Genomic DNA, 23,858 nt, shown 5'->3' on the forward strand with positions numbered 1-23,858 from the left:
AAATCTTGGCTTCTGCATTGTGGTTGTTTAGGGTCTGCCCTTTGTGAGATATTTTGCACAATGTAGCCTTCAAAATCTTCCTCATGTTTATTACTACTCCTGGCATTTTTTTTTTTCTTCCAAATGTCATCTATTTCATTTGAGAATTGTACCCTGAGGTATTTCAATTATGTATGAATGTGGAGTATTTGGGATGAGCTATTCACAAGTGCTTTCAATTTGCCATCTGAGCTTTGAATATGAGCAGAGTTGCCAATATTTTAGTTTCTAGGGCACGTTTAAATGTGCAGTCAAGATGCAGCTTTTGTTCCTCAGCGCTTAGGTTTTTACCCTGTTTCTAGTGAGACCTTATGAACTTCCCACATGAATTTTCTGTTGAGTAAATTGCTAGCACAGAGCAAGGAAATTCCTGTTGGCTTGTAGCACAGATGTCTACTCTGAGACCTTCCTTCCTCTGGTAGCACTCTCTCTACAGTCTTCCTCTTTAGCTGAACATGTTTGATTTGAGTTTTTGAATGACAGGTGATTGACTTGCCTCTCATTTGTCACCATGTGAAATCTCCTGCTCAAAAATGTGATGTCTTTTTTTATTGCCTCTGTGTAGGTAAATGGTCTTTCCAGAACAGTTTGTGTTCTTTTTTTTGATTTGGAAGAGCTCAGTACAGTCTTCACCCATATTCTGTCACTCCAGCATTCAGGCATATTGGTTGATGCCTGCTTTTGCGTTTGTGATGGGAGGAGGCAGAAGCAGTTGAAGGTGGGAGGAAAGATGAGCCAAAGACTGTGAAGGTCTTTTCTTACTGTCAGGCTTTTAATGGGAAGAGACCATTAAGGTGCTGCATGGAGATGGAAGGCAGAGGAGAGTAGAGTTTGAGGGATGAGTTAAACAGTGTATGAAGAGAGAGCTGGTACTGTGCACATGGGATTAAAACATGTTGGACTAAAGAAGTATTTGCTGCAGTAGGGCTGTGTTAGATAGAAAGATGTCAGAATTGAACATGTAGCCATTCTGATAAGAAAAGAATTGAGGGATGACTACAGAAGGCTCCTCCTCTCTCTGAGCATCGCGGAATAAAGACCTTCAGTCCTCAGTTGCCTCCTAAGACAAATGATGTTATGTCTGTAGGAGTTGTCCCATGTGGTGCCATAGATCAAGTGGATCGGTAGCCACTGGAAGAAGGTGCACAGTAAAAGTGATCTCTGCAGATGTCTGGGTAGCATTGCCGTGACTGTCACCTGTGGAAGCAGAGGGTGTTGCTGCCATCACCCTCATCTGCTGTCCAGCAGCAGTTGTTGAGCCGGTCCTTCTGATGGCATTTTTGCTTTTGGAGCACATGGAAAGGACACAAAGCTATAGTGCTGTCACAGATCAAACCAGAAGCTCTGGTGAGTGGTTTAACGAATGTTTTTGGGGACCAGCTTCTGAATGTGCCTATGAAGGTTTTGCAGCCAATTTCTGGCAACTCAGCTTTTTCTGCAGGCTGGTAACTGTTAAATACTGCTTCTAACGCATTTACAGAACAGGGAGGGGGAATGCTGTGGGCTTCAGTAGGCAGGATCTTAATGATTTGAGGTAGAATGACATAAGCTTGATGGGAGGACAGGGAGAGGGAAAATAAAGGCCATATGGGATCCTAGGCGCTTGCAAGGATCTTGGAAGCTATGCCTTTGCCAGTTGTCTGTACCCAGCTGCTGTTTCACAGCAGCCTTAATGCCTTCCAACATTATGCTGCTGCCACCCATCTTCCCAAGAGAGCTGAGCATGATAAAGCTTTGAAGAATGCTTCTCCAAAATAAGAAAAATTGTGCCAAGAACAAAGGCTGTGCTTGGATAGGCAGGAAAGTGCCCAAGGAGAAAAAAGTGGGATATATATATAACATTGGAGGAAAGGGAGGGTGCCAAGTGCACAGGGAACTCTGCTAGCAAAACCTATGGAGTATGTAGCATCCTAACAGGAAACCGGTGATATCTCAGTAGACAGTTGCATGATGGGCATGCAGTTTAAAGTAGCTGCTTGCAGACCCAAACCAGCCCATGTCAAGGGACCACCTGGCTCACCAGCAGACTGTCTGATCCCTTGGGGGAGACTCTATAGGGAACATGAAGTGAGAATGGAGCGGAAGAGTCTCACGGTCAGCTAAGACTTACTGCAATAGGGGAGCGAAGGTGTAGGACACTTTCCTAGACTTAGAGATTCCTGCTTTGTTTTCAGTTCAGCTGCTAATCCAAGGTCAAAAATAATCTGTCTGCATCTTTTGCCTCTGCTGCCTTGACTACGGATTTTCAGCACTTGATGTGTGGTCTCTGCTGACATACTAGTAACCTAATCTTACTTTTGATGCCAATAATCATGAAATACCTTTGCTGTAAATTTGGAACAATCTACCCTTTGTATGCATTCCAATGTTAAGATGCTCTCTGGAGCCCTGATTAATAAACTAAATGACTTATCATTATTAGCGGGTCTTCAGCCATAGCATTTGGGAAAGCATAAATTTGGCAGCTTTCAAAAGTGAGTGGGGCATGATCATAGACTCTACAAACATTCCTGCCTTTGTCCTCATCTGGAAACTGATTCTATCAAAAAAGGGCTTTTTTGTTTTTTTTGTTTTTTTGTTTTTTTTTTTTTAAGCTAAGTAATATATATTTAAGCCTTCCTTTAAATAAATACTGTATTTCTTTTCAGAATTAGTGTGCATTCGTCCTTGACGTGACAGTTACTTCAAAATACAAATCTCATTTCCCACAGGTTTCCTACATAACACACTGCTCTGGGATCAGTTCCATGATGCATGAGTTCCTAGGGAATATTACATCACTATATCTAGAATACCAGTGCTGGGAGATACCCCATTTAGAATAGGGAGAAGCTGTTCAGTTGAATTTTGTTCCTTTCTGAGATCAGTGAGATATGAGTTACTGGGAGCACCACGGCAAATGTGAGCATTTTTGTTCTCTGAGTATTTTAATGGACTTTCCTTTAGGAAGGAGTGTGTTGGTAAGAGAAACAGATGCATATACACGAAAGCAATGCTCCATGTTTTGGATGGTTGAGGTCTCTAGCAAGATTAACAAAAGCTCGTTGTGGATACATCGGTCCAACAAGGAAGGCCAAATTCCTTTTCCCTGTCCCTGAATACTGAGGAAGTTTCAGCATTTGAGTATTTCAGAGCCAAAGTCACAAAGGTGGGCCTGAGCAAATTTTTCAGAATATTTGCATTTTTATCTGTTTAAATCTTTACAAGTTCCATGGTGCTACAGTACTGTTTGAATGACTGAGCACAGTGTCTTCTGCTTCTCACTTCTCTTTCCAGCAGGTTATTTCTACTGACTTTTAGAACAAGATGAAGGTCAGATGCCTAGTTGATATTAATAGGTGTTCAACCTGGGTGAAAGTTACGCTTTTAAAAGACTGTCAGTGAAACAAAATCGAAGGCTTGTGTACAAAGGAAGGGTTATATGTTTTCTCCCCCTGCATGACAATGCAGAAGACTCCTCTTCTAGAGGGATCACTTACAGGAATGAAGCAATAGCTTCACTTCAGTGCTCTTTCAGTCGGTGAGACTGTGTTTGGTTAATTATAGTCACTTTACTAAGAGGTAAATGTTCCCACACTCCTAACACAAACATGGACGTCCACCTATAGATGATGGTGACAGCTCTCTTGAAATGCACAGCGATGTGGACTGCACTGTAGCACAGTGCAGGCTGGAGCTGCTGCAGCCTGCTACAAATGAGCCAGGCATCTCCCTGTTAACGGCAGCATATTCTGCTGCACCCTGCTTCCTGGTTCAGTCTGGTTTGGTGGGTTGTCTCCAAATCCTGATCTCTGTAAAGGATCTAAGAATTAGCGCTGTGCCTGGACAGTTTGATGAGGATGTTCTGGCTGGTGGGGCGTGTGTGTTGCTGGCTCCTCACGTTCGTGGGGGTGCTCATGCGTTTGCGTCATGGCCTAACGGTTGCTGCCAACAGAAATAAATCTGAATATTACTGCAGTGAAGCTAATGAGCCATTTCCTTCTGGTCCTCTTGTAGGGGCCGTTTTTGAAACTGAAGTTCCCATGCTCTCCTTTTGCTGGCAGCATTGAAACCTATGCAGATTCTGTACAACATGTAATCTCAGTTATGGCTGGAGCCTTTTCCTGCTAAGCAAATGGTCTTTAAACAGCACAGCAGTGGCAAGAACCTCAGGAAGCCCTTAAGCTGAGGTGAAGGATGCTAGTGGTAGCTGTGCCAGCTAACCTGAAGTGGTTTTAGAGCAACAGCCCCTTGAAAGGGACTTTAGATTAGTTAGCAGTTTATGAAAAGTATCTGCAGCCTTGAGCCTCGTCTTGTCTCCAGTTGAGCTGAGCAGGTATGTTAGCAACTGCATCTCTTCCCTTTGGATTCCTTATATCCTTCTGACTTTTTTTACCATTTCTCATTTTAGATTTATGTCCATCTCAAAGAAGGGAGTGGTGTTGACGGGCTGGATGCTTTGAAGAACAAACCACAGCTTCACAGTATGGTGGCCAAAAACCTTTGTCAGAATGCCTCTGGGAAGAACTACATCATCTTCACTGGCCCAAGCATTACCAGCCTGAATCTCTTTGAAGAATTTGAGAAGCAAGGTGTGTATCAGGTGATTCGCTGGTTTTTAATGATGACAGACCTAGGGGTCTTCTGCCACTGAATTAAAGCAACTCCCAAAGGCTTCACTGATATTTCAGTTCTTTGTATAGATAAGTTGGTTATCGCTAAGAAAAGTCCTCATCAATGGGAAGGTACTATACAGAGGTCTTTCTAAGTTGCTCTTTAAATCTTCCTCTTTAAATCTTCTGAAAGTTAAAAATGAGGATGTAAAAACATTTTAAAAAAGGTTATTTAAAGACTTGGCTTTTGTTCTTTGCCTTAGAAAAGTGAGGTCTAATCTCCTGTATGGCCTAGGGGACTTTTCAAAGGATTTCCTAGCTACCTGTGATTTTCCTGTCCTATTGTGAGAGACTAAGGATGGGATGAATCTTTAAAGGTGTGCCTTAGAAGTCCTTGCTGGTTCAATGTCTGTTAAAGATGTGACTTCTCTGAATGGCATTTTATTCAGTGGTAAATTCAGTTAGAGCCCTGGGGGGGGGTGGTGTTTACTGATTCTACTGCAAAGCAGCTAACATTTTGCCAGCACCTGCTGGGATTCTCCTGCATTGGCAGTACATCTGGGGAGAGGCAGGCAAAGAAGCCTAGACGGAGCAGAGACATCTCTCCTAATGTATCACACAGACACCTTCAGGGCCACACCAGAAGTGTCATAAGAGCCTGTTAAAAAGCATCCATGCTCAGGTGCTCATGATCATTCAAGACCATTCTTAAACTGACAAATTTACTTTTCTTTTTAAAGAAAATTTAGTTTCTGGGCTAGAGCAGGATCAGCAGTAGAAAGATCCCATTGGGAAGAGAAAAAAACTGTTACTCTTAACTGCTTACTGTTACTCTTAACTGCTTTATGCTGGGTTGCCTTTTTTTGTGACTATCAACAGAGGAGCAGGGGGAGATTTAAACAGGCTAATGTTTAGAAACTATAAACTTATAAACTATAGAACTGACATTTAAGGGAACTAAGGGGAATTCTGGAAAATCTAGAAAGAGGCATGCACTAAAAATGTATTAGTCCCTGTCAGAATTCTTGGTGAACAGGACCTGGGGTCTTGGCAGCCAGGGAGTGTTAAACATGAGTCAGCAGGTTCAGCAAAGATGGTCAACACTGTCCTGGGCTCTGCTAACAGGAGTGTAGCTTGTAGATTGAGGGAGGTGATTATTGCCTCCTACACAGCACATTTTTTGACAACACACACCTCAACACAGGAAAGACATAGATAAACTGAAGTAAGTTCAGCAGAGGGCCACCAACCTGGCCAGAGGCTGGACCACAGTGCTCTGCTATGGGGAGGGATCTGTGCTTGTTCAGCCTGAGAAGGCTTCAGAGAGACCCAACAGCAGCCTTATGCTACCCTAGGGAGGTTATCAAGAGAATGGAGCTGTTGGATCTTTGTGGTGGTGCCTTGTGGAAGGGTGAAAAACAACAGGCATAAGCTGAAACAAAAAGAGAATTTCAGGCTAGATGTAAGGTTTTTCCTGAGGGCAGTGGAGCAGGGTGCCCAAGACAGGTTGTGCAGGCTCTGTCCTTGGAGGTTTTCAAGCCCAGACAAGATAAAGCCCTGAGCAGCGCTGTCTGACCTCAGAGCTGACACTAGACTGAGCAGGGGACAAGACTAGAGACCTCCCAAGTTGCCATCCAGTGTGGATTATTCTTTATTCCATAGGATCCTATGAAGAATTTTGAGGAACCTTAGCTATTGTTTGCTTTTCCTAACCCTAACCTACACATATGTTAGTGCAAACCCACACAGTGATTTTTGTTGAAAGCCTGCTGTGTAGCACATTCACTGGACCACAGCAGAGGATATCTGCCTAGTAGTATAAACAGATGTTGGTGAACATATTTCTAAAATCTATGAAGATCTCAAGAGTTGAGAAAACTTCAGAAAATAAGACAGGGTACTTTGATCTTTTTCAAAATCAAAAAAAATTAGTAGATCGCTTTTTTATTTTTTTCAGGGGACATACAAAGCATTTTTTTTCTCTGGCTTCTGAATAGAACTGGAAGCCTGTACTGAAATGCCCCAAATCCTCTTTTCTGCTAGCAAAGGGCTGTGGTTGTCGTTTGCTGTGACATACATTTATAGTGCATGTCCCTTTTTCCTCCTCTAAGCATTAGTGTTGTACCTTACAGAGGATAGAACCTTCTAGACCCCTGTGTCTCTCGCTTCCCTTAAACATATGATCCCCAAAAGTCCCTTTTGCACTTTCTGAGCCACCAGGAGCAGCTGGGTCTGTTCTGCAGAGTGGCTGGGTTTGGCAAAGCTGCAAGACTTGCCAGCCTGGGTGATCATGGCACTCCCACGAGCTTTTCAGGATCCTGCAACTCCAGCACATGGGCTAAAGCAAACTCATGAGCTAAAGCAAGCTCTCATCTCTTTCCCATAAGAAGCCACTCAGCTGCCCTAGCTCTGTGTTGACCCAGCATTGCATTGCAGGATAAATGATTGCAAAATGTGTATTTTTGCCTGAACTAGCTCAAGACTGGCTGACTTTGGAAATGGTGCTAATGAAGATGTGGTGAAACAGGCTTCAGCAACAAGTTTTCTGGTGCCTGGAGACCCTGGGAATGAATCTTGGGTGACTACACCACATTTCCTCATCTTTGCAAAGCTAGGTTAGGGGTTTGCATTTATACTGCAGTGAGAGTTTAAGAAGACCAGAGGAGGACAGCTTGTCTCCTTTGGCTCCTGTGTATGTGGCAAACACCTGTTGTGATCCTGATTTAATTACAGAGAAAAACATGATTGAGCCAGATGGGCATAATTTTTATTGCTTCTATTGCTATAGTGACTGGCTGGTTTTAAAAAACTCTACAGATTAAGGGTGTAATCCGTGTTGACAGACACTAGTAGATCTGCAGAAGTGCTGCACATTTCTAGGCTGTAGAGCAGGAAGGTTACACAGCATGTTCCTGGGAGTGGAAATGGTTCCCATTGTTCTGTGTGAGGAGTGAAACATCTGCTGGAAGCCCTCTGCAGGCTTGTTGACTTAGCTGAAGGAACGGCTACAATTAATTATTATGGGAACTAAAAGATGGTTGTTGCTATTTTGAAGATCTAGCACAGTCATATAGTTACTAGCTTGGGTTTATACCCCTGCAGTCTCCTGGAAAGAGTACCACCCTTCAGTGAGTCATCAACTTTAGACAGCTAAGGAAATTCTTCTCGGGCTTGCTTGTTAGCAGAGCAGGAAGATCTTAATATTGTCTAGAAGAAAGATTTCTAAAAGCTTTCTATGTTAATGTTGAAGTTTGCAGGTTCATGGCTTATGCTGTTTGTGCACCTCTTGACAGGAGAGGAATTGAAAAAAAAAAAAAAGCCCAAATATTTCAGTGACTGATTCACTCATTAGAAATAACCAATGGACAGACTTCCTCCTTCAGAATGACATTGCCCCATTACTGTGTTGGTTGACCTTCTGACATAAGCACCTTAAATTTCTGATGGAAGACCCGTAGCTCCTTGTAGATCTGCCCACTGCTACTGGACTGATTAATGAGTGCTAACGATTATTGTGTTAGTATTCCTGTTGTATCTCTGAGCTGCTGAGGGGATGCTTGACGTGCCAGGCACTATATGAACCAAGGACAAAGGCTGCACCTGCATGCAAGAGCTTAGGTCATTCCAGAAAGACGGTGGCAGAAGAGCCACAGAAGTGGAAACCCAAGAGCAGAAGTAACATGCTCAGGGAAAGCCAGACACTGTAGTCTGACTTAGCATTTCCCCTGTAAGGATATCCAGTTATCCAACATGCACGATTCAGCATGATGAAAAGATTTGATCAGGCAGACTTAGCTGACAGATGAGCTTTACCACAGGCCTCTGCTGCTATGTGAAAGATGTGCAAAGGTGTCACCTGCTTCCATGCCTTTTGGTTTTTTTTCCACTCAGGTGTGTTAACACAAAACCTAGGAAGATGGAAGAAATTTCCATCCAAGATTTCATGGAGTTCAATTAATTTGATCAAGAAGATTTGCTCAAGCCTCTCGTGGACTGACAGAAACAGGCTGTTATTATTTCACAGCCTAATGTCAAATTCAAGAATTGTCATTATAAATGTTGCTTCCAAATTTTGTTTGTGCCTACTTGGCTGCATTGAGACATGTTAGATTTTATTCATTGCCTCTTTAACATATGAAAAGGCCAAAAAGGCTGTGAGGAGCAGAATGTTATCTGTGGAGCCTCTGATGTCTGTGCAGGACAAGATCTAGTGCTCACTCAGCCAGGGCACTGTTTGTTTTATCTCCTTTCCCTAAAATACATTTTCATTGAACTTGTATTTCCATCTCCTCCATCTGTGGCACATGTATTTTTTAAATCAAGCAGTGGTTTCAGTGGTTTCTTAATTGCTTAAGCAGCATTTCCTTAGCAAACCAGATGATGCATATGCAAGCAGTAGTGAGCTGAAAATCAAGAACTGGGCAGCACAGTGAAGCAGTAGGTAAAACCAGGGTTTGTCCAGTATGTATATTGTGATTAAAAGCAGCATGGGAGTCATGCAGGAGAATGTATTTCTGTTAACATCTAAGATGCTATTGCTTTCCCTACATCCCTGCTCTCTCCACATTTTATTCTTAGTTTAACATCAAAGATTCTCTTAGATCATAAATTTTTATTTGTTCCATAATGCAGATTATAGATGTTATTGTTGAGAAGATACCCTGAATTCCTGTCCTTGTCATTTCATCATGACTGTGTGGGACATGTCAATACATTTAATCAAGAGAGCAGGTTTGGTGCACTTGTCTCAGTTTCCAGAGACATTCATGTAGGATACAGATCTTTGGTATTACAGGAGGACAGATGGCTACCGTATCTGTTGGCCTAGGAAGTTGTAGGACAAGCTCTTTCTCCAGCCATGTCATTCAGACTTGCTCCACTGCCCATGTTTTCTGAGTCCAATGGCTTGCTAATAGGGAATGGTTTTGTTCCTATTCAGGGATTTACTGCTGTGGGTTGCTGAGCACCAGGAAGAGTGACTGCACAGGCCTACCTCCATCCATGCTGAACAACCCAGAAACTCCCCAGTCCAGAGGACAGTACAGAATAAGAATGAAGGGAAACATGTCCTTGATCTGCTGGTACAATAAAGGGCACTTTCGTTTTCTGACCAATGCCTATTCACCAGTTCAACAAGGTAAGCAATATTCTGCTGCTCATCTCAAAAGTGCACATGCTTTATGTGACAAGGCAAAATGAGTCACTGAGTTTGACAGTAAGCCTGAACAAAGACCCTGATCATAATATCCTAGATAAACAGTAGCAATAGTGATGACTTCCAACAGCTACTCTTTTTCCCCATGAAAGCCTACTGCTAATGCAGCCTCCTTTGCCTGAGCTGGTGGAGGTAGTATCCTTTTAGGTATAAAGATTATATCACTGCTGATGGCCAGAGGAAGAAGATGGTTGTTGTATAACACTATACTAGCCCCATTTTACAAAGCATCTTGTAGGACTGCTGCTACAGAAAAATTAATAAAGGTCATGATGTACTCAGAACTCTGAGCAGATCCTACAATTAATTTATTTTATACAGTAAAAAGTCACAAACAAACATCTTTTTGCCAGAAGTAAATATGATTAAGGCTTCCTGTTGTATGTTAAATTGATTTTAGCAGTTGATGAAAAGAAAACAAAACAGATAACTTGGGTAGTTCAAATAATTGCAAAGAGCTTCTTGATACTGATTTTTTTTCCTTTTTGAAAGTATGCAGATGGTTTTTTAAAAGGTTTGGAAACATCTCTAAGATGCAATATGATTAGCTAACTCTTTGAAATTTGCCTTTCAGTGAAAATACTGTTTCAGTTTATTATTTAGATTACTGTATAACTGCCTGAGACAAATAGGAATAACCTAAACCTTTAAATGTAAAGCCACCAATTAAAAGGCACCTTGTACACTCATGTTCTAAATCCTGAGTGACTCTCACATGTGTACAGGCTACAGGAGCAAAGTTAAGGCCTTGAAATACAGTATGGTAGGCTGGGAAATTGGTTTAGTCTGTTGTTCAGCACCTTGCCAGAAGGCTTATTACCTTAGCAAAGTGTGGCTGGTCCTAAGGAATTCTGCCAGGCATCCCAGCAGAGTGAGGACTTGGTGACTTGGATGGACTGGTGTCTGAGCACAAATGCTGAAAATAAGTATGTGAAGGAAATATGACACTCTGGGGACTACAGTGACGCCAGTCCTTGGAGCAACGTTGCTCCCCACGAGGGGCATTCACCATCAAGATTTGTGCTGTTTCCCTTGTGCGCGTTGCTGGATTTAGATTATTCAGCTGCAGTAACTGGACAAGAGTTATCACTACGTGTCACCTGGTTTTTATAGGCCAGCACCAAGTATTTGGTTATAATTCATAAATATTGCTAGAAAAATACTCCGTAAACATCAGTGTTAACTGCCCTGTTAAAAGAGGGAGCAAGAGCAGACGGTGCTGGCAGCATCCTTTACAAGCAGCACACAGAGGAGTGAGCTATTGTGCTTGTGATTGACCTTGGGTCTGTTTTGGCATTGATTTGATTCTAGGTTGTGTGCGTGTAAGGTAGTTTAATGTCCACTGATTAGGACCTGTGTGTGTGAGGGGCAAGACCTGTCCAACACATTGCTCACCAAATGCTGTCTGGGACAGTTGAGATAGTTCATGGTGAATCAGAGCAGAAAACAGAGTTTTTAAAGAGTGGTGCTGGGGGAGAGCGAGTCTAGTGGAGAGCTGGGAACAGATGGAGGCTCAGTAGGAAGGCAGGAGACCAGATTGTCTGCCTCTAATTTGGCATCCCCGAAGTCAGTACAGCAAAGCTGGTTTAAACCACCTTGAGGCTGGACCACTGAAGTGTACTCTAAGGCATGTAAATACAAAGGAGGAAGAGGAGGAATCTATGCTCCTTGAGGCATGTCTGGAGCAGGGACCTGCTGAGCACATATGTTAGATGGGAGAGGAGGTAAGGGCTAAGAGGAGTAAAACCCAGGCAGGGCAGTTGGATGGGGACTGATGCCACTGGGATCACCTGACAACCCAGGGTGTGTGTTTGCATTTGGTTGAGTGTACATGTTGATAGGGGTGGAGGAGGCCATGAAGAGAAAACTTTAAACACAGAAGGCAAGAAATGGTCAAAACAGAACTTAGGATGAGAGAAGAGGTGGATGAAGCTAATAATGAGATATTATTGAAATTCAAAGGAAAGCTGAGAAGGTAAATCTTGCCTGTATTTGGAGTGCAAATCCCACCCAAGCCAGAGACACCAGGAGGGCAATACACTTGTCAGAGCTGATCTATGAATACTATTCTTAGATGCAGCAGGTTATTTATTATGGATGTTTTGAACCAATGTGTCATAGTACATCATCTCAGATGCTAAAAGATGAGTCCTATTCCTTTAGTCTTGCAGAAATGACCTGCTTACTCTGCTATCAAGTATGAAGTTTCTGCCTAGAACAAAAATTCAGTGGAGTTTTCAATTTCCCTTAAGCTTTAACCTGAATTTATTTTTCCCTTGGGCCTGTGTTGCAGAAGAACTGAGAACACAAAAGAAATTGGGAACCCCAGAGAGTAAAACATTACCCTTATTCTAAAGAGGGTGAAGTATATGCTGGCTCAAACCTCCCCATCTGTGGGACAAGGCTGCATTTTTGGTTTTCTGCTCTAGATCTGGTGCCCACTTTCCCAGCATCTCCGTTGCTATGTTCTAGAAATAACTCGTCTTTTCTGTTTTTCATATGGAGCGGGCAGCAACCTCACATGCTGCACAGCAGGATGACCAGAATGATATCTTTAGCAAAAACCTGTTGAACCCAAGCTTTTATGAAGAAGTAGCTTCTTTCTGAGAAAAGCTTTCACAGCTTTCCTTCACCAACCAGCTCTACCTAAAAACTAAGTGGACAATAGCTAAGAACAGAAAACAAAGCTTGGGCCACATATGCAAGGGCTAAAGAGCTGCAAATGCTATTGTGACATATCACAAGTGACTTGTGAGAAAATGGGAGATGTTGTGGAGGCATCGCAGTTGTATAAGTCCCTGAATGGTTCTTAGCTCAGGAGAAGCTGGAGTGAGGAGTGTCTAGAGACAATCTAGTTTCCTGAAAAAATAAGCTTGTGAGATTAGCACAGAACTGGAAAATCTGGGGAAAGAAGCATGATGCTAAAATGTATGTTTCAGGACGTGGAAGCTTAGGTTTTTAACTTTAAATTTCCATGTGTTCTTTGTGAGACTGCATTCAGGTGTCTACATATGGTGAGAGTGGAAGGAGAGTCAGAGGACTGTCATGGGAAGACCTTGAACATTAGACCTTGTACAATGCTGACTTTCTGCAATTCTGATAAAGAACTGCAACAAATCCAAGTCCTGATAAAAACCCATATACCCCTTGGAACATGCAGTGTCCCCTCTATTATGTTATATTATGTTCTGCAAGCTCAGTGTTTTTCAAAGTGGATTCAGGCGCTAGTATCACGGAGCCTCCATTTTCAAAAAAAACATAATCCTAGCTCCTAAAATCACAGGTGGGCTTAAATGAAGTGTTTTGAGGAGCGAAACATATGTACACCTTTCTGTTTTTGCTTGTTTCATTTGGGGTTGTTTCCTAAGCTTTGCTTGATGAGCGAACAGCTTAAAAACTTTAAAAAAAAATAAAGTAAAAAAAAACAACCCCAAAACAAGGTGGCAGGATGGAGGCCAGCAGCCAGAACCCCTTGCAGGCAGTGTGTTCCCTGGAGCGCTGCCAGGGTCGGGAACACGGGGGTGCCAGGGGAGGACCGGGAAGGGACGTAGCTCCGCCGATGAGTCAGCTGCCTTGGGACCGCTTGCCACAGAGACCTGCAGCCAGGAACAGCCCTGCTCCAGCGAGCTGCCTTCCCTGGAGAGGGGGCTTATGGCCACAAAACAGCCTGGGAAAGGCTGTGAAAACAGCCTGCCTATAAAGCTATTTGTATTCTCAAAACAGAGAAATGTTACATGGAATATAATAGAAAGTGAGAGGGAGTATATGGTATCCACAGAGCTGCCACCACAATGCATTTTTTAAAAGGACTGTGAATATAAATCAAATTGCAAAGGAAATAAAAATCCTCCAAAGGCTTCAGGAGCTTACTTACCCTTTCCTGACCTGCCCCTGTGGGATCTCAAGTGATTTTGCACACAGTAGGCTGGTGGTACATCAGCCCTTTTTACCTCATGCTGGCCAAAATTCTGACTCATTGGAAGGATCAAAAAAAGCACTATAATAAGTATGCGAGTGTCATGAAAGATTTATTTATTTCATTTGGGTTTTTTCCCCTCCCCTTGGGCTATAGTTAGACCCAGCTTGGGGAGGCAGAGGTGAAAGGAAAGCACATTGAACAATTTAGAGGTGATATAACTTTGGACTCTTGAAAAATCAGATTTTAAAGACTGCAAATAAACTGCTGCATGGCTCAGCTGTAACATGACATTTAGTATGTGTCATAAGTCTTGCTTCAAAATAGAGCCTGTCAGCTAGGACAGCACAGGGGGCCTGACAGAGATAATGGATGGAATGAGACTTCCAGCTGGAAGAATGAAATGGTGAAGTCCATAATCAAAACGTGAGGAGCATTTTAGGGATGATTGTAAAAGAGTTGGCAGAAGAAAGGCAATGAGAGTTTGAAGGCTTGAGAAATGAGAGAGTCCAGAATTGTACCTATACTGAAACAATACTGAGAAAGATCTGCAGCCAAGCCTGTGCTTCTCTGCACTTGGAGAAAAATGGTGTTGTACCTGGGAGAGAGTAGGGATCCTCAGTAGACAGTGTGCCATAGACATGGAGCAAGAGGTCCATACCCTAGAGAGCTGACCATCAAACCCTGCGTGGACATAAATCCAAGCGTTAGGGAACAGACTTCTATACTATTGAGGTTGTTTACTCATCCTTTCCTCCTACAAGGAGCTTCCCCTGGATAGGGAGAACATGGAGGACAGGAACAATAAATGGGAGAAGAGCTAGAGGGGGTTTCTTGGGAGAGTATTGGATTCAATACTGCTGTGGTGCTGGGGAAGGCCAGGTCAAAGATGTACCATGTGAGGGAACAGGGAGCTCTGGCTCCCACAGCAGTGAATCAGGTTGCTCCTCATTTCAAAGGTACTGCGGTTATGGCTCTCACAGCTCACCTCTCTCTTGACTAGGTTTAGCCAGTTGGCTCCTTCTTACTCCATTTTCTTCTCTTCATCAGTTAGCACCTGCTGAAGTGGAGGCACTGTTGCTCTTGGCCCGCATGGGTGGAGATAAGCAAAGGATTTCATTTCAAAGGACTCATTTGGAAATTTCAGATCTCAAAGCATAGAATAGCAAGTCACAGCTCTAGGGGTGACCACAACTCATTGTGAAACAACAGAGGAGAGACTAATACACTGACTGTAGGGAGCTACTTTGGGACTATGTCAATGTGTGGTTTTTTTCTGAACATATGGTAAAAGTGTTTGTGTCTGACACCTTTTCATTTCCGACTGAAAAATTATCCCTCTTCTTCCCCTTCCACTTACTCAATGTACTACCAATGGAGAAAAAGAAATCTAAATAGCATCTCTGTTGTAGGCAGCTTCCCAGTTTGAGAGCAGACACTGTCAATAAGGTTTATTTTATCATAAGCGCTCTATAGAAACTGTATCTTTTAATTACTAGACCTATGATGTGGATTTAAAACTATTATATTTCTAATTGATGCAGGAGTTATAATTAAGAGAAAAAGTGGAGAAATTCCATGTCCGTTGGCAGTTGAAGCCTTTGCTGCTCACCTTAGCTACATCTGCAAATATGACGACAAATACAGCAAGTAAGTAAGCACATATGCATGAGGGTGTGTATTTCTTCCCGTCCTCCACTGTTGCTGCAGTGTTTGAGTTCTCCCCATTGAACTGCAGCTGAGGGCCCAATCCTGCTTTCAGGGAATTAATCTCTGACATAACTCCTGTTTCAGTAAAAGATGAGAAGCTGGCTCTGCACAAGGGCAAGAGCTGCATTGGCTAGTGTTGTTTTGGCCTTGTCTACCCAACCACCAGTCAAAAAAAAAAAAAAAAAAAATTGAGGCTTAGGTTCTTACCATCTTGTAAATTACTTTTAAGATGTGTTGGGAAGTTGACCCGTCAGGCTGATGTCCTTGGCCACATTAAATTGAAGGCTAAATAGAGGATTCAGCAAGGGTCTACCAGCCCCACAGGTCTCTCAGGCTAGCTCAGCTCTCCAATTCTATCAGTAGATGGTGTTTAGGTGATCATCTGTCTCAGTTGTGTTTGCGTCACCTGGAGCCAGAAGAAAAGGATGTTTAGTTGTGGATGTAAAGCTGATCTAGATGATCTGGGAGAGCAGAATGTAGATCTTTTGGCTCCTGGATTCAAGTTGGGGTCCTCAGTGTTAGCTCTTAATGTAGCAGGGAGAAACAGAAACGAGTAAGATCAGCAGTGGTAAAGCTTGGCTGTGGGAGTAGCAATGAGGTCCAGAAGATTTCAAGAACTAAAAATTGAGGAGGGAGAAAAAACAGCAGGGATTTTCCAAGCCAGTTCTGGGCAAGACAGCAAGAATTCAGTAGAAGAGATGAAAGAGGAGGAGGTGGTTGCTGGAGACTGTTGTTGAGTTCTGATCTGATGAAATCAATACAAAAAAAATGGTGAGGTAGTAGATTTAAATGGTTACTGAAAAAATCGAAGTAGGAAAGTGGGAAAACTTCTGCCCGGAGCACAAATACTCTGGCAGACCTAGAATTAGTCAGAACCTAAATATAGGCATGTCAGTCCTTTCTCGCTCTGCCTTGTGGAGAGGTGCTCCACATATCAGCACTGCACTCTCTGGCTCTTCCCCCACATCCTCCCACCTGCTGTTGACAGCAGCAGAAATCATTCAATTCTCTCAATAGAGATAAACAAGAGAAGCATCAAAGCAGTCTTCCCTAAACTGTAACAATGTGTCTGAAGCTTTTTTTTAAGTTGCAAATTGAAGGGATTCAGACCCACAGCTCCCATCACATGGATGTTTGTCATGGGTAAGCTTGAGGAGTCCATATCAGTACTCTTACTCACTGGAGTGACTGTACAGAAGTAAGAGTGTTGCTGATGTTTTGCTCCTGAGAGCAAGGGTGTCTGTTCTCTTAGGTACTACTAGATATTTCTAAAATGATGCAATTTAACTGTAAACGGTTGTCAGATACATTGTACAAAATTTAAGATGATACTTGCACTAGGTATTGAGTCCTGGGCCTGCTTCCCCTTTGAGACTGCAGAATATTTTTCTGCGGTTGTTTGTTGCATCCCAGCTGCAAGCATTGATGAATTGTGCTCTTCCCTCTGCTTCCCTCTTGGCTTTTTTAGGTATTTCATTTCTCACAAACCAAACAAGACCTGGCAACAAGTATTCTGGTTTGCCATCAGCATCGCCATAAACAATGCCTACATCCTCTACAAAATGTCCGAGGCCTACCACGTGACGAGGTATAGCCGCGCACAGTTTGGTGAAAGACTGGTAAAGGAGCTCCTGGGCTTGGAAGACACCTCACCCTCCCATTGATGCATTGTTCTTGGTGGCATAGTCAGGGGATGGAGGCTAAGCAGAAGACACCACACCTGAAAGAGCAAAGCAAGGAACTTGTGACAAGGCAGTGCTGTCCTTATCCAAAAATGCCAAGTGATGCCACTAGGGAGGTCACAACTTTGTTCCTAGTAGCAGCTGGATGTCAACGTGTCCTGCAGAACACGCCACCGGAAAAGCTGACGCAAAATCACCTGTGTGAACGCCCCGTGGGAGTCTGTGCACCAGAAGGAGCTTAAATCAGTCATCATCTCAATGCTATTCGTTGCACCAGGGTATCTGGTAAAGCTCCTCTTGGGCAAAAACCCTTGTCAAAGGCTGGCATGGCTCAGCAGTCCTAGGCGGGCATTAGAGAACCCTTACTTGGAATTACTCCATTCTGGGACAAGCAAAGCAAGGCTGCACCAGGGGCTGAGGCTGAGAGCACCTCCATCCCACGAGGCACTGCTGCCATCCTCCCCCTGTGCTAGATACACAGACACTGGAGCGAGTGTCCTGACAAAAAAAACCTTCACAGGCAGGCAGCCAGGAACTGAGGACCCGTTATGACCTTTTATTTCTGTCTTGCTTTGGTTTGTTTTTATTAATGTAATGTAAGGCAATTGGATCTCAGTTAGAACACAGCAAAATTAGGAGAAACCAAATATATTAGTGAGTTAAAAATGGAAATACATTACATTGATTTTCTTTTTTAACCAGGATGAAACATTTTGTACGCAAACAAACAGTGAGTAATACTGGAAGTGAGCAAACCAGTAAGTACTACTGCCTCACATCTTAACTGCCACGGTTGGTGTACAGGTGAGAAATCAGAGTATAGCATTTATATTTTTTCTTGATTTCAACTGTGTCTTAAATGTAAAAGCCTAATATAAAGGATTGTTATGTTTTTAGGAACAACAATTTCTTTCTTTTCCTTTTGTAATTGTCAATAATTTTTTGATCCGTTTTGGAACTTCATTTGGCACACAGTTGGCAGGAAAAAAATAAGTCCCTAGTAGCAGTGTGGTTCCCGTTATCGCTGCAGGGTGTTTGTAGGAATTCTCCTTGTTAGAATTCAGGGCTTGTCACAGTAGTTGTAATTAAGCAGATTACATGTTTAGCAAAATGACATAGCATTGTGTTTTACAAAAAGGAAGAAGTCCAGTCACAACCAGACCTTAAACCCCAGCAAAACAGAGCAAGCCCAAAGAGTTCTCCTGTTCTGAGTGAAAACTGTAGACGACAGGCATCGTCATGAGCTGGTGCCCAAGGCTGAAACACCACATTTTGGTGCTAGTGGAATCTGAAGGCTGCCAAAGCTTTGGAAAACAGTGTTGAAAGAGGGGCACGATTCAAATGGGAGAACTGATACTAAGGTGAAACACTAAAATACTACCCTGCCTTCAACACATTTGTTTTAGTCCACAGCTCAATCAGCAAAAAACGCTGTGTTCTAAAGGTTAGCAGCGATGGACACAAACAGAATTACATTAACTTGCAGGACAGAAACCATGTTACTTAGAGGACCAGCTGGTTTTAGGTCCCCAGGCCTGAAAAGTTTTACCAAAGAATGGCTTGGACTGGTTTGAGAGAAATGGAGCAATAGATTGATTCCTTAATCAGTGTAAACCTCACCAAGTTATATGTATCTGTCTGGCAAGAGACAGTATAGGGCAACCAACATGAATTTGAGAACTTCCCAGATTTCATCATAATGTGCTGTGCAAATGCAAAGCATGTAAATCATAACAGAGGAGGAATTCAGTGGGGGTTACTGACTAGCCCAAAGAGCATCCTTGCTCTGACATCTTTCTACTTCCACCAAAGGTTTTTTGGTTTCGTTTGTTTGTTTTTGGGGGGGGGTTTTTTGGAGTAGACTTAGAGGCAGATCTCACCTGGTTGCAGGGAGAGTAAGGAGATGGACAACTCCATGGTGGTTCTGCTTGCAATACAGCCTGGAGACTCTTCCACACGTCCTGCACTGCCTGCCAGCTGCACGATGCACAGCAGTGGGTTTCCTAAGCATCCTTTTTCACTTCTCATTCCGCAAGGTCTCCACCCAGGAAACATGGGAGAAAGGACAAACTCTCGTGCACTGAGGCTCGTTAGCCTCAAAAGGAAGGCGTGGGTCTGTACCACTCTAGTCCTTGGCAATCCCAGGCAGCCCAAGGATGAGGTCAAAGCTTCTTGGCCCTGCAGAGAACGGAGACCAGCCCTCTTCAGACTGAGCGTGTGTGATAGCTGGTTCTTGTCAGTCTTGTAAGTTCTCAAAGTGGGAGAGGAGCTAACGTGAGATGTGAAAAAGAGATGTTCAGCAGTATAAGCCCACAGTTTCCTTTTTTTGGGAAATTCCACAGAGGTACCTAAAGGCAAATGGTGTTCCTATTGCTCCCTGCTTCAGACAATGCCAGCCTATATTGCAACAGTAAGAGTTGCTACAAGTTCATTATGTCCTGTAAATTTACACAGTAGTCATACTAGGGCAGTAAGGAAAGGTCTGGCTGGAACTTCGCTGATGAGACAGCTTGAATGAACAGTAGCTGCTGGGAGCCCACCTTCCCTTCGTTCCCCTCCAATGCTGGAGCATTTGCAAGGTGTGCATGCCCCCAGCAGAGATGGGGAGCTTTGCAGGATCTCCTCAAAGCCACTTGGCACTTCTGAGGAGTAAGTACTGTGCTCTCCAGCTATGTTGTAGACCCCTAAGATAGATCTGTAGCCCTTGGCCAATTGTTACATTGCTATGTATGCTTAAAGGCTTAGATCTAGGCCATCCCATACAGAAAATGCCTTTTATTTTTCAGGTGACAGTGGGTTCAAGCCCTTGGAATGTTTAATTTTCCACTAATGTATGCTGTTAATTATGTGGATTACTTGAGCTAAATTCATGAGGTCCTAGCTTTTTGCCTCAGGGACTGGGTCCTGAGTAGTTTTCCCTAGAATTGGTGTTGATGGGGGATTACACAGTGGCTATTTATATACAGGGAAGATGCTTTAGTCTCCTTTGCAAAAGGAGAAAAATGAAGACGAAATTATAGCTTTGCGATGAATTTAATTTTGTTAGCCTTAATCATCCCTCATCATTTTGAACTGGTGCCCTAAATGTGCACAAACATTCCATACATAAGCAAAAAAAATTTATATATATTTATATGTACAAAATGCCTGAAGTTTTGGCTCTCAAAGCCAACAAGCAAAAGCCACCAAAGCATAGTCTATATCCACAGATGACTATTCCACCTCATTAACTCCATTTATTGACTGGCAGTGGATAGGGTTGGGGAAAGTTAAGATTTCTCCTTGTTAAAAAAGCATCTTGCACTTTTAGTTTTTTAGTTTTTAAAGTTTGTTACCTGCAGCTCAGCTTCTGTAGCTTTTCCTTTACTGCAAACTGGCTTACTCAGACTTGGTTCCCCCACCTGCATGTAACATTAAAACTTTTCCCTGATTAAAGGGGGAAAAAAAAGGGGGTTGGGAGTGTTTTAGTCTCAAAGTAGTGCAAGGATGCTAGTTATAGCGTGTGTGTGCGTGCTGTTAATTGTGCAATGGTTTGTGAAATCATAGCAAGTCTGGGTTGTTTTGTCCTTTTTATTTTTTTTTTTTTGTAGCCTTGAGACAATCTTTAGCTCAGCAGTAGCTAAAATGCCAACCAGGTCACAGGGGAACATCTCTAAATTTTTCCAGGAAAAAGAAAAAAATTGAAGCTGAAGTAGAAAAAGGAGCAGCAAGTCTCATTTCTCTCTATCTAAATTGAATTTTCACTCACAAATACTTCTGAGAGCTGAAAATTACTTATTTATGGTATGCAAACTTTGTTTCAGAGAACCAAAACCATCAGTAGGACATATTGACCACCTTCTATGCACAGTACTTCTTTCAAGAAAAGTCTGTCTTGTCTGTTCTTGGAAAACCCCTCACTAGAGCTTAGAAGCCACCATGAAATGGTTTCCACTGCTGTTGTCTCAGTTGAAAAATGCTTCAAGGGCTTGCAGAAACTCTGCCACTTTTTACTTCAGCCCATTTGTGCAGTTGACACTAGGGAACAATTTAAAGAAATCTCATCTCCATTTTCCATTTCTGTTCTCTAGCCCATACACTTCTACATGGCAAGGTAGTCTGAGAGTCCCAATTTATAGAAGTCTCAGCGTCCCTAGTGGGTACAACTTTGTTTTCTTTAGACAATCATTAGAGAAAAAATGAATTTAGCTGTTTCCAGACTGGCATTAAGGACAGCAACCCAAACCAGCATTCCCATTCTTTATCTTCAAGCTACACTTCTTTGGCTGTTTTTTAGCTGAAGAGGTTTTGTTTGTTTGTTTTTTCCTTCTAACATTTATTTAGTGATCTGTCTTGAGCTGGTGGATAGTGAAAAAAGCCTCAATATCTCAGTCTTGCATGTCTTAGTTCCCTAGTCCTAGAGCTGATTTTAGTGATGAATGGAGGACTATGCTGCACTGGTAATCCTGCATATCTGTGCTACTTTCCATGCAAGGATTGCAAAGTGCTTTAACAACCTCAGCACTCATGAGACATTGTTAGCTCATCAAATAGCAGGTCCTCCTTCCCTAATCAGACACTGAGGCACAGCACAGGTAAAGGGTTTGATGTAGTGTTCACACTTCTGCTGATTAAGTCCATGTTGTGCATTTTCAGTGACTTGGTTCTTGTTCAAATGCACTTTCCCAAACTAGAAAGGAGAGCATGCCAAACTTTATTCCACCCTGAAGTAAGGGCTGTGGGACTTTGTCACAGCACAAGTTCTTTTTTCTGTATAGGCTGGTATGAGCTAAAACCAAGTTGCAATGAAGGTAGGAGAAAACTGGATAAAACGTAGCAGCGCAGCCTGCCTAGAGGAGATAAATGGAGATTCTGAAGCTCTGCTGTAGTCCAGTAATCAAGGTGAAATTCAGACAAATATTTACTAAGACTGACTTGAGTAAAGTCACTGAGGCTTAGATGGAATATGAAGTCTTCCATCCATCTATCTCTATTGTGGAGTTTGCCACAACACTTTCTTATTGCTAGAACTGATGTAGGGTGTTTGTAAAATAAGAGCTTGTCTCAATCTTCTTGAGAATAATTCAAATGTCAAAGGACTGTTAGCAACCTTTCACAAAGGCAAGGAACTCTTAAGCTCAAAACATGTTTATATTTGTGTGTCATTCACTAGGATATTTTGCAGATAGATCTCATCATCTGCTCACGTGCAAGCCTACAACTAGTGCTATTTGAGATTATATATTCCTTCTTGTAACAGTTCTTCCCAAACTTACCTTTGTTTCCAGAAGCATTACAAACTGGAATGGGAAAAGCCTTCGTATCATCATCTCACTGTTGGGGAGCAGTTGAGAATATCTGTGTTTTGTACAAAAAGGGTCTCTTCCTTTTCTTTTGAGAGGTAGCTCTGTGTCTTCAGAAGGCTAGTCCTGGAGAAGCTTCCTGCATTTAGTCTTTCCTTTGCTTCCCTCATTGAATGGATTTAGAGCACATCCAAATCATCCTGCAGGTGTTGGTCAGTCTGGAAGAAGTGACAGCCCAGAGCTGGCCTTTCAGTTTCATTTTATATCTTTACTTTGCTGATCCTTTCTGCCATTTTGCAACTCTCAAGTGAAACAGGGTATTGTTTCTGAAGCCTATACTAATTGCAGTCACTGTGAAGGTGTTTCCTGCTTTACCCCATTAGTGCTGCCCATCAGGTTCCGATGGACCCAAAATGGGTATCAAGCATCACCACATCCACTGCTCCCATTGGAATGGCTGTAACATTCCTTGTCTCTGGATTGCTGTCAAAGAAGGGCCTTTGGCAGGGTCTGGGGAGCTTTTTGCTGATTTGTTTTTGGTTTTGTTTTTTTTTTTTTTTTTTTTTTTTTTTAAACCTTCCACTCTGATGAGTCTGGTGAACAGCTGTTAGGTATCACAAAAAGGCCTTAAGTAGTAAATCCCTTTTGTATCACTCTTCTGAAGTAATAATTACTTGTATTAGATGTCACAGTGGTCCACACAATGTGCAGTGCAAAAATCTTACCTATAAAAACCACTCTGCAAAAGTGCTCATTTGATGTAACAGCAACAACCCTTGAATGCGTGGGGTACCTGGATGAGGAACCTAGTGGGAAAGGACCACAGCACCACCATGGGCCATGATGTGCAGGACCTGATGGGTTAAACAAAGAGGGGAGAGATGAGTGCAAATTGGGATCCAAGCTCCTTGAAGAGAGACAGACTTCCCAGTCAAGTTAGTGCCCTAAGTTTCACTAGGGAAAGGAAGATGCCAGGCCCATACAGCTTGCTCCCAGCCCTGGCAACTGTGTTTCTAAAATAAAGCAGCTGGCAAATGCTTTCACTCTTCAAGTATTTAGAGTGTGCTCTAGACTTCAAACAGAGCATTTTGTCCTGTTTTCTTTGGGTACCAAAAAGCAAAGTCCAGTACACTAGGTTCATCTGTCCAGAACCCCAACCCACTTGGTGTCAAAGTAACTTTGTGGTCTTGTTCTCCAATTAATCTGTATCCAGGTGTACGCAAAACATGGCTGCTGAACAATTTGTGCCTCCCTATGAAGCAGAGTTACTCATTTGATGGAAAACGAATTGCAGGTCTCTTGGACTTAACCTTTGCAACCTGGATTTTTCTTCTCATAAGCCAAATCTTTGCCTGATACTTTGGTACTGAAATTAAAAATAACTTTACCCCATGGTCTGGAGTGAGATAAGAGACAGACCAG

At 42.7% G+C, this 23,858-nt stretch overlaps 1 protein-coding gene across 1 annotated transcript in view; it reads left to right on the forward strand.

The window, feature by feature from the left end:
• PGBD5 (piggyBac transposable element derived 5) overlaps positions 1-17,441 on the forward strand; it is a 35,650-nt gene extending 18,209 nt beyond the window's left edge. The window contains exons 4-7 of the mRNA XM_008940467.1: positions 4,430-4,610; positions 9,571-9,768; positions 15,307-15,412; positions 16,941-17,441. Coding sequence (XP_008938715.1) covers positions 4,430-4,610; positions 9,571-9,768; positions 15,307-15,412; positions 16,941-17,136 — 681 coding nt within the window. The 3' untranslated portion in view covers positions 17,137-17,441. The remainder of the gene's footprint in view (positions 1-4,429; positions 4,611-9,570; positions 9,769-15,306; positions 15,413-16,940) is intronic.
• The last annotated feature ends 6,417 nt before the right edge of the window (positions 17,442-23,858 follow it).

Source organism: Merops nubicus, unplaced genomic scaffold (genome assembly GCF_000691845.1).
Source record: "Merops nubicus isolate BGI_N331 unplaced genomic scaffold, ASM69184v1 scaffold13025, whole genome shotgun sequence".
Taxonomy (NCBI): domain Eukaryota; kingdom Metazoa; phylum Chordata; class Aves; order Coraciiformes; family Meropidae; genus Merops; species Merops nubicus.